Below are 15,676 nucleotides of genomic sequence, written 5' to 3'. Positions count from 1 at the left end.
TTCTTTGTGGAACCAAAAATGGTTCTTCTATGGCATCACTGTGAAGAACCTTTGAAAGCACCTTTATTTTTAAGAGTGTAGCCTTTTTTAAATGACTAAAGACATAATTTGTTGTCTTAAAAAACATTTTCCAGTGTAACATCTTAATTAAAGTTTTTCAAGCAGTTTTGTATATATGGGGATTTCCATGACCGTGATCTCAACATACAGACATCCAATGTTGTTTTAAGCTTTTTTGCATGGACATGCAATTTTGACGTGGAGGTTTAAGTAACATGGTGAGAAATTTCATTCACAGCTGAACTCGATTTTACAGCCCTTTATGCAGTTTGTGTGAAACAGTTTATATGTGATTTAACAATGCTAAAGAACGAATTCACCCACAAATGAAAATTCTGTGATCATTTAACCTAATCTTTTTGTTTTAGGGAAAATATAAGGGAACTTTGTAAAGAATCATGTTTTCCAGTAACAGTTTGTAGTGTAGTTGTAGTTGTAACGACCAAAAGGCCAAAAACAGAAAAAAGCACCATCAACGTATTGTAACGGTATGATTTGTGTGCTATATTGCCACCTTGGAATTATAAGGTTCTATCTGCATTCTGAGCAGTTTTGAGATATTGAGCTTTAAAGTTTTTGGGTTCCATAGACTTCTGTAGATAGAACCCTTTTTGTTTTCCAAAAAAAAAAAAAGCCCAAAATGTGCACAGCTTACAAAAGAAACATCACATAATATAAATAAGGTGTCACAGAACAAGAATATGTGAATAACTCAGTTTTGACAAAAACGTCAAATAGAACCTTATAATTCCAAGGCAACGATATATTAGTCTTCTGAAGTCACATGATAGCTCTGTGTAAGGAATACACTTAAAATATGTAAGCCGTCATTCACTGATAATCTTCACTTCCCCTTTTTTCTTGCTCTGTAGAGTCTCTAAGTCTGAAGTAGATTGGAGAATGGTGTGTTTTGCTTTCGTCTGTCCAGATAATGACATGTTCTTAAAGTCATTAGGCTGATTACACACACTCACTCTATTGAGCTGATTTAATGTGCTTGACTGTGGGCTCTTATCGTACATGAGCGTGTCTGTTGTACGTGAGGTTGTATGTGTGTCTCTCTCAGTCCTCACCGTTTTGACCGCACTCAGGTCTGTAGATTAGTTTTTCTCAGCAGGTGGGTGTCAGGGCTGCTCTGACAGAATCGCACACAACCGGGAAAACAATGCTACCCTTACAAAAAAGAAGTTGATTCAAGTGTGCTACCATCACACGTATTTTAAAATAAAATTAAGAAGTATACTTAACTTATGCTGACAAGTGTACTGAATAGTCTAACATATTTGGCCTATATTTGTATAGTTTCAGTTCATTTTAATGATGCATTTCTAAATGAAGATCACGGAGACCAAGGCGGCAGACAGCACACCCTGTTTGTTTTCTTTATTTTACAAAAGCACAACGTTTTTTTTGTTTTTATGTGTATATACAAATAAAAGTAGACCCTTTACAGTACCATCAAAAGTGACTGAGTAATTTAAGTTCCTTTAGGGGCTTAAAAAAAAAAAAAAAAAAAAAACACCCCCAGAGGGTTAATCTTGTTATATGTATATGTTCAAGTCATCTTTGAGGTTGAATAGCGGTAGTTTAATACATGAGTGGAACTGGACCTGATCTTTTTTTGTACACAGTGTTATTAACCCACACAGAAAAAACATGAAGATTTGGCTGATTTCATTGCCAATTCCTGCAAGGTGTGAGAGCATTGTAACAAACTTGATTCACACTACCTTCTGTTATAAGCCATTACCAGAATATACAATTTGAGCTATTAACATGAAACATCAAATCAAATAGCAAAGGGAGCGAGTCTCTTTTTGTAATACATAAATTACTTATTGACTTGTAGTATACATGAGTTAATTTAAATTCTACTTAAGGTACAGTGAAAGGTATAATTTATGTATAAAAATTAGTACTTAAACTTAACAGTATGCTATTCATGCAGAAATGATGAATTTATTAAAAAAAAAAATATTAAAAAAAAAACAATGATTATATATAATTTTATATGAGAACCCTATAATGAAAAATAAATATACTAAAATGTATTTAAAATTATTTTATTTCACGCTAAGTATAATACAAATACATTTACATATTATGTACTAATAAAATACCTTGCAATTGTAATTCTAGTATACTAAACTGATCTGTTTAAAGTCTGCTAAACTAAAACAACTAATTTTGTACTTAATGCACTTTAATTGTGCAGAAGAAGTGCTGAAGTCCAACTAAAGATATGCTTTAAGTCTATTTGATTGTGCTAATGTGGAACTATTGCCAGTATACTTTGGGTACACTTTGGGTATTTTGCATTTAAAGACCGATATTTTTTAAAAATCCTCATCAATAGTGACATTAAAACATATTTTAGGCTTAATATTAAGAATTGTGCATTGTGCACAAGTAGTATTCCAAATAAAGTTTAATTACAATTTTTGTATTTTGTCTTGAGCGATATGTCAGTAAAAATGTTAATAGACTTGGACTATACTTAGTAAAAAATGCATGCATTTTATAACCATTGCTTTTTTACAAGTGAAGTATACAATGTCTGAAAAAATGTCTTGATATGATATGAACTCTTGATACTTCTCAAGTAGCAAAAATCATGTTAAAATCCTCCAGAACAATGTTTAGAAACAATCACTGAGAGACTTCTTCTGTGGAAGTTCGTCTTCCAACGGATCCCTATCATTTCCTCTGAGAGATGGGGGATCCACTGTGAAATAGTGCTGTCGCTGCATTCAGAGATTGGGCTTCAGGGTGATCTCCAAAAGCTCAGAGAGCGAGAACTGACAGATTACAATCAAAACTGAGACATTACTGCTAGAGAGAGATGAACTGTCCTCCAGTCCTGGGCTTGATAGATCTGCTGCTCGCGGAGCGGGAATATATTGCCCCTAATGGGCCGTCGTTACGCTGGAGTCTTGGCACGCGGAGGGGCTGAAATGGAGGACGCCTATTCTGGAGGAAAAACATTTTGGCACACGTCTCTCCAAATGATGAAGGACATATCGCTCTTTGCACGCTGACAGAGCCCCCTGAAATAAAAAAATAAATAAATAAAAAGCGCACCCCACGCATCACATTGCCATCAATAAGAGTTTTTCCTTGCTCTCATTGTTTACTCAGAGAGCTGTGGTAATGATCAGCACAGCCAATGCAAATGTGTGCATCCGTGTGTGTGTGTGTGTGTGTGTGTGTGTGTGCACATCTCTTGACAGGTGAAGAGATGAGAGCACCGAGCTCAATATCTAGTGAAATGATGCCAACAGGAAGAGGAACTGTGAATGTGCGTTTGTTTTTTTTCTGTTTGTGTGTTTGAATTGTAGTTTTCCTTAGTAGTATACTGTAATTATTGCTGTGTGTTAAGTCAGACATCACTAGTACTAGTGTTTATAGTGATGTAATGAAATCTCTTAAAAATAAGTTTAAATGTAAATCAAGTGTGTTGATGCTTTATCAGAAAACAAGTGGGTAAACTCCCACAGGTTTAGTCAGGTGAAATGTATTTATTCATTCATTCATTCATTCAATATCATTTTTATTTATTTGTTTATTTTAACTTTGGACCCTGTTGCGTTCCAGCCCTTTTGACCTGGAAAGGATTTTCTTTTTTTTTTTTTTCTAAAAAATAGTTAGTTAATGTTGTCGCACTGAACTAAAACTGACTTCGTTCGCACTTGTTTTAATAGTTTCCAAAAATAAATACAAAATCTGTACTAAATAAAGTAACCAGGAACACCAAAAGTGTTATAGGGTTCTTTAGACTTTATAAAAACCTTTTTCTAGAAATTTTAGCAAATATTAAGATTGAAATTCTAAATTTAATTTAGATGCAAAGGCTAATAATAATATAATAAATTAAAATAATAGGTACAAAATTATCTGATTGATTTTTAGACATTAATTTAACAATCACTTAAGTAGTGTTCAGAGATTTTATTAAGGTAGATTAGTTATTTACAGTTGTGATATTCACAAAGCCACAAAAGTATTATTTATTTGTTTATTATGTGTCTTTTTTATTTATTTATCTTCTGGATTCCATTTTAATAGTTTAATTAAATGTTGATAATCAAAAAAAAAACAAAATCGTCTTTTTGCATTTTAATATTCACAGACACAGTCCATAGACAAAATCTGATTAATTGTCCAGCCCTACTTTTCATTTGCAATTTTTATCACTGGATTCCGTGATTCCGCATGCATTTTCCACATCATAGAATTCATAGGGCCCTAATAAAACCATATGTACACCTTAGCAACAACCAGCCGTAATACTCTGAAAATCACCCTTAGAAACCACATAGCAAAGCCCTAAAACTCTTTGTTTTACTCTCCAGTGATACAGTTCACCAGACTGAATTTGTTTGCACATGTGCTCCTGCATGCAGACACTCGGTCATCATGTCTGTGATGCTTTCATTGGTCGTCCTTCACCAGGCCCATCCGCCAGCCTGTCAGCCTGTGTTCAAGACTCACGGCTGGCTTTCCTGAAGGAAAACAACAAAATGAGAGCCTCCCCTCTCTCTGTATCTCATCATAATGTTTCTCCTTTTCCTGAGAGTGTTGAATGTCTGTGTGTGTGTGTGTGTGTGTGTGTATGTTGTGAGTCATCAGCCTTAAGCGATATTGATTGTGGTACATGCAGGGCTTCAGATGTAATCAATGTTTCATAATTTAATGCTCTGAAGAGTCATTTATGTGTTCAATAGAAACATGATGGATGATTGTTGGAGTAATGGATGTTTAGACATGATGCAGTCCAAACACAAGCATTCTGAGGTTCGTCGCTACTCAAAATCTAAACATATTTATATCACATTTATATAGTATGCAGCAAGTGCTTTACTTAGACTTTTACTTAGTGTTAGTGGGTGTGCTTTAAGGGTGGGGTGATAGATGTCTGCTGGTAGTGATGTGTGTGTATTTTTACGACAAGGTTCTGATTGACAGCAAAGCTGCAGGCTTCCTCATCCAGACCGATCTGCTGTCAACTCAGCGACAGGGCAAACACACACGCACACACACAAACACACACGAGTAGGTCTCAGTCAAGATTACCTTTCAGAAATGTTTTAGGGCCTCACTGATACCTTGTGTTTTCTGAAGAGGAAATATAAAGTGATGAAAATATTAGGGCTGTCACTAACAATTATTTTGATAATTGAGTAATCTGTCAATTATTCCGACAATTAATTGAGTAATCAGATAATTATATATATTTTTTGTAGTAATTAAAAATAGACCTAAGTGAACAATAGCCTTTAAAATGTCTTAAAATGCATATATAATAGCAATGAGGCAATAATAATTAGTTAAAATAAGGTATCAAAAGCAAGGAATCATATGGTTTTATTAATACTGTATAATGTGTTATAAACAATAGAGCTAATGTACATTATGCATTATATCAAATGCCTGCAGAGGGCGCCAACTGCCTGACGTTTGTTTTTACACTTTACTGCGTGATCTAATCCTGTTTAATATTGACTCAACAACATTTAATAGGGTTTATGTGCAACAGACTTCCTTATTCTGCTAACCAGATCTCGTTGCTTCTGGTTCACGCGTTTTGCATATGCCTCGTTGAATATGAAGCTGTTTTACTAAAGATGCCTTCAAAGTGGACACTAAAGATAATCATAACCAATGTCCATCACATATGTAGATTAATATACAAAAGTTTTTTTTTTTTTTTTATATATATATATAATTATATTCTTTTCACTATCGTTTATATATAAAGATCGAACAAAACGTCAACAATAAAAACAGCTAGCTAGTTTGACTGATTACCTTAAAAGTCCATCAATATCACCATTATTTAAAACAGCTATTAGTACATTCTCCGACAAGCAAAAGCAATGAGACCTGTTTTTCAGATTTGGTCAGGTGACGTTCGACATATACCCTATTCCAATGTCCATTTATCTTTAATATTTGGCCGTTTCTTTATGACAGAAAAACTACAGCCACTGTAATTTCTTGAATATGTGGGCATCAAAAAGTGTAAACTCAGAGCGAGGGTTTAAACTTTTATTTTAAAAATCACGATGAACAGTTAGCATACTGAGAAAGATAATGATGTGTTCTCCTGAGTTTGTGTAAATGATTTACCTCACAAATCTGATGAAATAGTGCACGTTCGAGGATTTTTTTTAAATCAAATACTCGAATAGAATAGAGGAATCATTGCAGCCCTAGAAAACATATGTTGAGAGTAAACTTGCCATATTACAAGATCTTATATTTCAAATATAAATAATTTGAAGAAAAAAAAACGTTTTATTTCAAGATTTTAAATAAATCTGAAACCAGAACAAATTATCTTAAAGTTGTAACATTTAAACATTTGAATTTAGATTTGAGATTAAACTCTTTAAAACTTGAAAACTAAATCAAATCACCATTAAAGTTGTTGTATTTTATTTATTTATTTATTTATTTTCAATACTAAATGTGTTGCATGTCAAGATCAACGCTGTTAAGGAGATCTTTCCTGAGCATCCTCATAAACACTCATAAATATATCTGATTCCTCTGGAAATATAACAGATTTAACCTCAGAACTACCATTAAAACATAACAGTGTTCATTTCTGTTTTTAGTAGCTTCATTTACCAGTTTCTGCATGTCTGTCCATGTACATGGATCATCATCACTTTAAAGTTATATGACTAATAACTTTTGGCAATGTTAGATTTTTCACATATTCTTGTTCCAAATAAACTGAGAGAGAAAAGGAAGCAAATAAAGCACAGGCTCTCTCCTGGCGTATGTTTCATGTGCAGGTCTGGTCTGTGTTTTCTGTCTTATTTGTGTGTTCTGCTGTTTGTTAATGCACGTGTGCATCAGTCTACATGTGTTTGTGTGCGGTTCACGTGTGTTTGACGTGACATGTCAAGCAGTGACAGCTATGATGTGCTTTATCGTGCTATTTTTGGATCTTGTATTAATTAAGAGAATATGTGGAATATTTGTACTTACAGTGATCCAGTGAAGGCAAAATAGCTATATACGGTGACTAGCAAGACAATGGATATACACTTAGCTTTATAAATGCATTTTAAACTAAAACATTTATTTATATCAATATTTCGGTTTTCTTAAGAAAAAAAAATTCTTCCAACTAAATTCACCATTAAGTGGCATACTGTTTACAAGTTGTTTTATTGACGTCTTTCTGTGCTGACTGATTGATTACATGAGACATGATTTATCTGGGTAAGTTGTTCTGTATCTTTCAACACACCTTCTGGTGTTGATTCATGTTTGCTTTGTGCTGTGACTTGTATTAAAATGGACATTATTTGAGAGCTGAGATTTTGTTTCTTCTCAGAAGTAAGAAATTTGTCGCTATTGGATGAGAGGCACACAACAAATAATGTTTGTTGAAGGGGAAAAAACGTGGACTTGTCAACCCTGGTTTGAACTGCGGGTGATTATTGGGTCAAATAGAACCTGGATTACCTAAGTTAGATTCCTTTATTATCACATTAAAGGAGAAGTCCACTTCCAGAACAACAATTTACAGATAATTTGCTCACCCCCTTGTCATCTAAGATGTTCATGTCTTTCGTTCTTCAGACGTAAAGAAATTATGTTTTTTGAGGAAAACATTTCAGCATCTTTCAGCATTTTGGACTGATGATATGCTGCCCTGAGTGTGAACATCCAAAATGTAGTTTAAATCTGGCTTCAAACGGTTATTTACAACCACATTCCCAAATGTGGTTGTAAATGATCCCAGCCGAGGAAGAAAGGTCTTATCTAGCGAAACGATCCGTTATTTTCAATTAAAAAATACAATTTAATACTACTTTTTAATTTCAAATGCTCGTCTGGTCTCACTCTGCCTGAACTGTGCATATTCTGGCTCAAGACAGTTAGGGTATGTCAGGGAAAGTGGACTTCTTCTTTAACTTCAACAACTCTAAATTCTACACAGGAGACATTCACACACGAGTTGCAATCAATGTTATTAATCAACCCTGATTATCAGCTGTTTTGAAACAATCGGCCGATAACTGAAGTGCAAATAATTGCAAATAAATAATATATTTTAGCAAAGAGTCTCTTACATTTACAGTAAATGACACTAACTGCATTAAGGACTACATTCACAGCACTGAGGTTGTTAACACAAAACATTAGTTGCCATTCTAGTCACAAAAGTCAACTTGCGATTAAGTGGAGTCGATTCGTTTGTGTGGTGATTTGGAAATTTCAACATAGCTCATGCTGTTCACACTCTGACTAGCCTCATTATTCAGAACCAGCCTGATTATTCAGGCTGTTTTAAGTGGACTGGCGGTTCAGGCAGCCCACTGACGGTTTTGAAAGTGTCTAGCCGTGCACATCTCGAGTTCAGAGCTGCTTTTGTCCGGGGCTGATGGGATAATTGCCGGGGTGCCGGATGTCACGCCAGTCCCAGAATATCTCCCTCTGTCTCTTCCCTTTTTTCTCACCTCATTTTTTCATCCTATGTTCTTTTCTCCTCTTCTTCATTTCAGCAATTTTCACTCTTGCCAAAGCCGCTTCCTCAGCTGAGACACTGTTGAGTCTTTGAGTCATCTTCTCTGATAGCTGCTGTAAAACACACACACACACACTCACAGGGTCCACTGCAGGGTCCCACGGCTAAAGAAAACATCCAGAAATCAAATTGGAATTTTATGTCAAGTTTATTTGAATTGATAGATTTATTAAATAATTATTATTAAGTAAGGGATAATCAACGGTTTGCTGTGCATTAAAGGATTTTAAATGCACGACATAGAGGCGTAGAACCACCCTACACGAGAGTGCATTTAAAATCCTTTAATGTATGACAAGCTGTTGATTGTCTCGCTTATTCCATGGTCATTTGCCAAGTTACAGACATGTTAAAACTAGTATTGCTGTGTAAATGTGTAAAAATGACAGTTATTTTCAACAGTTACGGCTCGTTAACTCTTGCATTCTGCCCGCTTTAAATCAGACACAGAGATAAAATAGTGCGGTAAGATCACATTTATTTGAATAAATTATAGCAATTTTTACAAGTAATTATCAATCGAGAGAAAGAAAGAGATGACAGTTGTTTGCATACCTGCAAGCTGCATCTGTGCGTCTCTCTCTACAGCTAATTCATTAATTATTAATTTATTAATAAAAATCGCATGGAAGCAGCGTAATCTCTGGCCTCTGTGTGTGTGTGTGTGCGTTTGTGTGTGTCAATTAAAGCAGCACATTGATATAGAACGGTGATTAAACGGACTTGAACTACCTGTACATTAAACTGTTTTACTGCATACCTGCCAGCCAGTCAGAATCCAGTATTCTGACAGACCATGGAATAATAAGAAATTAATCAATTGTTGTATTACTATTTATTGTTAAATAATATAGTATTAATTATAATATATATCCTTTATTATAATATTATTATATTAAAAAGGTTTTTTTTTTGGTCAAAATTCTTATACAAGAATTGGTTAAGAAGCTTGAAAACCAAATATTTAGGTATGCAAAGGCTAAAAATGGCAAAATATCACACCAGTGCACTGGCCAGATTAAATGGCTTAAAACTCTCTAAACCATTAGGGATGAAACACAGATCCGCTGTGTTCACTTGTGAAACGCTGGTGCTGTACTGTAACGAGACTCTACATAACTGATGCCTGATCAGCAGAATTACTGTACGAGTGAATCCTGCAGCAGGAGAGAGAGAGAGAGCTGCGGGTGTATAACGGCATTCAGCCAGAACACTTTTGAAGATTTACATCATAATCGGCTCATAAGCATTACTGACCAAGAGCGGGCCTGAGATTTGCTTTGGAAATGTCAGAGGCATTTTAAGAGAGATCAGTTTAAAGGGCCGCGACGCTCCGCTAAAAGAAAAGCGCTATCAATATTCCCTCACACAGGCTGCAGATGGCCGCGGCTCTAATTGAAATGGTTTCTCCTCCGTCTGAAAGCCGGACCTGGCCTGATACGACTGGGTCACTTTCAGATTGCAGGCTTAGCGCTCAGAGGCCGGATCGCTGCGATCTTGACGCCAGGGCACGACATTAAAGGTTCATTTGGAAAGCGCTGTACAAAAGCCAGACCTTGATGTCGAGGCAGAGTACAGAGCGAATTCAACTCTATTCAGTCGTGCTTTGAGCGAATTCAACTCTATTCAATCGTGCTTTGAGTTCAGTAATAGAAACCTAAGACTGACCTCACCATTCGCAGGATTTTCAATTACGTCTTTTTTGTCCTCGCGTGGGTGTTTGCTCGAAAAGCTTTTTTTTCTTCCAGAAATGAGCAACTGTTTGTGAAAGTCTGTTTTGTCTTTCGAGATTAACAAAAGGAGATTTGGCATTCAGGTTTTATATAAACAGAGGCGATCTCTGATGGCGGTAATGACTCCAGGCGAACGCAGCTGAACCAGAGCCTGGGACACAAAGACTCGTCTGTTTCACCGCTGATATTTGAACGCGATCCTCGTGAGCATCGCAAAAACTACTGTTATTGTTGAGATACAATGTCATTGAACAGTGCAGTTTAATAGCAGTTTAACAACCCAGGAGCAGTTAACAGATGGCTAGTTTAGTATCAGAGTGTGTAACAGAGTTAGGCTACATGTGTGAAAAAGAAGTGCACTTTAGCATACTTATAATATACTTAAAACAAACAAAAAATGCTTACGTTTTCCAACACTTAATTGCATGTTGTTTGTAATTAAATGACAGTTTAATTTTAAATTACATTTATTAAATTCATTTAGTGGAGTTAAGTAGGACATCTTCATATGTGATTTCATAGCTCTGTTGTTATTGAAATATGGTTAAAGTGTTAAGAGTCTGGATGTCCCGTACAGAGCACATTCAGGGCTTTTCAGTGATACTAAATGCTTGGATGTTTCACCATGACCACTCCCTCTCCTTGGTCTTCAAAAATGTCTAATATTAATTTAGTGACACTCTTGTGAAAATATGATAATATTTTGTAATTATCTTTACAAAATACCCCCCCCGCCTCCCCCCCGGGGCTCAGGAGGTTAAAATGTCATATCAAATGACACAGTACAGTTAAAATGATAAAAAGATGTGCTTTAGTGTGTTAGTCGACACATCAAAATAAGTTCAAAACAAAAGATTATTAAAAGATTAACTTTTTGAAGTACACTACAAGTGCTCATTCAATATAATTATGCACTCTTCTTTTTCTCAAGGATAGTAGCAGAGGTGTAGTTCAATAATAGAGATGTTCTTTGATAGAAATGAATGACATTCATACAGAAACTCTTTTCATTCTTTCATTCATTTGATTCAGCGGTGTGAATGAGCTCATCTAAAACACACATCCTGTTTCCTGTTTCTCTGTGCAGGTCATATTCGAGGCAGAGGTGACAAACGGCAGAAGAGGTTTCATCGCCATTGATGACATCCAGGTGCTCAGTTACCCATGCGGTGAGTCGGTGTGTGAGTGTGCGTGTGTTATTGTTATTGTTTGGGATGGTGTGGTCTAGTAGTTAAAAGTCTAGACTGTTAAAAATGTCCAAACCCCACAGACTATCATCATTGTGTCCTTGTGTAAGAGACTTAACCTCAGGTTAACCAAGAGGACTGTCCCTATTATTTAAAGCAACTGTAATTTCCTACAACTCACACTCTTGTGCGTCTTTTAGCTGACTGCGCTTATTAAACTGGAACAGAAGGATAAATGTATTCATCAAGGACACGTTAAAGTGACAGTAAAGACATTTCTACCCTAGTAAAGAAGTAATAAAATGCATTTATTTCATACTAAATATAGTTCAAATCTATTAATATACTGTATTTACTGACATATCACTCAAGACTTACTGATATAAAAATTGTAATTAAACTTTATTTGGAGTACTACCTGTGTACAATGCACATTTCTTAATATTAAACCTAAAATATGTTTTAATGTCACTATTGATGAGGATTGTATGATCTTTGAATATTATTGGTCTTTAAATGCAAAATATTTAAAGTGTACCTAAAGTATACTTGCGATAGTTCCACTTTAGCACAATCATAAATACTTCAGCATATCTTTAGTTGGACTTCTGCACAATTAAAAGTGCATTAAGTATAAAATTAGTTGTTCCAGTTTAGCAGACTTTAAATATACCAGTTTAGTATACTAAAAGTACAATTGCAGGGTATTTTTATTAAGTACATAGTATGTAAATGTATTTGTAGTATACTTAGCATGAAATAAATGTATTTTAAATATATTTTAGTATACTTATTTGTCACTAGGGTAATAAAGGATTGTAAGATTTCTGTTTCAAATGAATGCTTTATTCTAATTCTAATGCTATATTCCTTTGAACTTTCTATTAAACAGAGAATCCTGAGAAAATAAAATGTATTAGGCTTTTCACAAAAATGTTGGGCAGCACAACAGTTTTTAACACTTATAATAATCAGAAATATTTCTTGAGCAGCAAATCAGCATATTAGAATGATTTATGAAGGATTATGTGATACTGAAGACTGGAGTGATGATGCTGAAAATTCAGCTTTGATCACAGAAATAAATTACAATTTAACATAGATTCACATGGAAAACAGTTTTTTCAAGCTGTAATAATATTTCACAATATTACTGTTTTTATTGTATTTTTGATCAAATAAATGTAGCCATGGTGAGCATAAAACAATGAAAAAAAAAACCACACACAGGCCCCAAACTTTTAAATGATAATGTGTGTATAAAATATTTGTGGTGGAGCCAGTGCCAGTATTAGTAGAGAAAAAAAGCAGTTTGATCTTTACTGTTGAGCAGATGCTGACAAACACACTAGTAATGACAGTAAAGGTGTTTTAAACTGTTTGCACTACACAGTACGAAAATGATACAGATACCATTTCATATTAAATCTTGCTATGAAATGATCCTTTGATCATTTTCTTAAAGTGAAATATTTCCAGTGAATGGGCAGTGTCGACATGAGCATCATGTCAGCAGCAGCGAGTGTTTTTATGGGCACATCAGCAGTAAAGAGCAGCGCGATCAATAAATGATCAGAGAGGGCAGTATTAGCACAAACAGTAAATAAGTGACACGGAGAGTTGCCATCCTCTCTGACACGTCTGAGCCCCGCACATTCTCTGATATATAATTAGCCCTTATTACACGCCAAGTACTGCACTTAACATGAAGCGTTTAGGGGTCGAGTGACGGCACAATCAGCAGACGTGCACACGCTTACACTTGAGCACTCCAAATGCCAGCAATGTACATATAATTTTAAGTGATTAATATTTTGTCATCCAGCGAAGCGTCTTTCCAGGCGTGTGGATTGTCTGTCTCATCTGCTGGCTGGGATCAGAGCTGAGCCCTGATCACGTAGCAGGTATTCCCAATTAACAGCTGGTCCGCGGAAGCGCGGGGATTACTGCCACTCGCAACATGGATTATATTCCCTCCGAACGCTGCTAATAAAGCTTCCGCTGATCACAAACGACATCTTACTAAGATGATGCAGGAAGAGAGGAGATGAAGGAGCTTTGCTGTACATCGGTTGTGTTGCTGTGCTGGAAAGTGTTTCCTGCAGTAAAAGTGCATTTTTTTGAGGGCTTCCCATCAGAAAGTCATGTGTTCCCGCATGCTTCAGCTCATATCTGGCTTTCATAGATACAACACTGACTGACCCCTGCTTCTGCTGGATTTGTAAAGATCATCTGTGCACACTAAAAAAACATATTTGTTTTCCTCATACCCCCTTGGACTATATTTCATTTGTTTTTTCATTTACATCTACGTATTTAGCTGACGCTTTTACCCAGAGCAACTTACAGAAAAGGGAAAAGCAATTTGTCAACACAATGCCAAGTTTATTAGGCAACGAGATTAGGATGCAAGCTAGAGAAGAGGAGAAATGCAGAGAAGAATTAGTCATCAGTTTCATTACAGAAACAATGAAATGCATAATGTTGCATTTGTTTATTTTTTTTTAGATCATTTATCTTATATAAGTTGATATGTTGAACATGTAATAAATCAGATTTTTATACACTCTATTTTTCATCTAAATTACAATTATACTGTCAGTACTGTTTTTACAGCTTCTTACCAAAAACAGTCATACTTCAGTATTTTATGACCATTTTGCACTTCCATTTTGCCCCTTTCTATGATCCTTAGTGAATTTTGTGAACTTTTAGCATATAGATACTGGCCATTTTTATGAAACACTCTACATAGGACCAGCGGTTTGGAGAAAGCCTTCTAGCTGCCTTCCTGTAGCTGAAACAGTAGAGCGCTGCGCAACAAAGTTATGGGTTTGATTCCAAGGGAAAACAAGAGCTGATTTAAGGCCAATTTTATTAAACAGGGCAAATTAGTATGATAATGCAATCCCATAAAGAGGCATATAAAGATTTGCAGTTGATGATCGACTGACAATGAGCAAATTAGACAGACAGACACAGATCATTTCCATAATGACCAATGCAATCTACCGTAATGATTTAAGACATGCTTTTTTGGGTGTTAAATAATGGTGCAAATACCAGTAAGTTGACTACCGCAAATCACCTTGTACAACCCCTGGCAATAATTATGAAATCACTACATGTAGAAGATGTTCACCCAATTTTTTTACTTTATAACAAATAAAAGAATCACAGATATGACACAAAACAATTTTCGTTTAATTATTCAACACTCTAGTTATGTGAAACATACCTCAAACAAATGAAATTAAAATATGAATAAAGTGGAAAAAATTATGGAATCATTCAATGTTAAGGAAAAACATATGGAATCAGCTTGTAATTTTTATTTCTGAAATAAATATCTAAACATATCTAAAATGCTAATTAGCCAGCAGTTAAAAGAGAGTGCTCACAGACGTTAACAAGCTATTGACTTGGCTAATTGTAAGGAAACATGTCCCCAACAAGAAAGTTGTCAGTTGAAATGATGGAAAGGATTATAAAAGTTCTTCAAGATGGAAATCCATCTTTGGATTTTGATGAAAGAAGTTGAATCTTCCCAGTCAGCTGTTTTTAAAATGTAAAAGTGTAAGTATAAACAAAATGTGAAGATTGTACAACAAAAACATACATCAGATCAAGGAAGACATCAAAGCATCAAGATAGAAAACTCAAAGCAATTTGCCTTGAAAATAGAAAATGCACAACGAAACAAATGAAGAACAAATGGGCAGAAACAGGAGTCGATGTGTGTGACATAACTGTAAGAAACCGGCTGAATGAAATGAGATTTACATATAGAAAGGCAAAATGAAAACCAGCATTAACACATAAACAAAAGAAAACAAGATTAGAGTAGGCTAAAGAGAAGATGTCATGGAGTGTGAATAATTGGATGAAAGTGATATTGAGTAATGAATCACAAATCTGCAGTGAGCAACAAGATGATGCTGAAACTTTAGTCTGGTGCCATTCTAATGAAATGTATAAAGATGACTGCCTGAAGAAAACAATCAAATGTCCCAACTCATTTATAATATGGGTTGCATGTCAGGTAAAAAAAAAAGGGAAATGGCTATCCTTACTTCAACAGTCAATTCACAGGTTTACATTAAAACTTTGGACATTTTCTCATTCCATCAATAGAAAAGAAGTTTGGG

General features: G+C 35.1%; 1 protein-coding gene across 14 annotated transcripts in view; it reads left to right on the top strand.

Moving 5' to 3' along the window:
* Positions 1 to 15,676, top strand: part of ptprk (protein tyrosine phosphatase receptor type K) — a 180,090-nt gene that overhangs the window by 62,844 nt on the left and 101,570 nt on the right. For all 14 annotated transcript variants that reach the window (XM_051138279.1, XM_051138280.1, XM_051138283.1 and 11 more), the window contains one exon: positions 11,429 to 11,510. In XM_051138279.1, coding sequence (XP_050994236.1) covers positions 11,429 to 11,510 — 82 coding nt within the window. The remainder of the gene's footprint in view (positions 1 to 11,428; positions 11,511 to 15,676) is intronic.

The sequence above is a fragment of the Labeo rohita genome, chromosome 20 (assembly GCF_022985175.1).
Source record: "Labeo rohita strain BAU-BD-2019 chromosome 20, IGBB_LRoh.1.0, whole genome shotgun sequence".
Lineage (NCBI taxonomy): Eukaryota > Metazoa > Chordata > Actinopteri > Cypriniformes > Cyprinidae > Labeo > Labeo rohita.
This window is presented reverse-complemented; position numbering and strand designations above follow the sequence as displayed.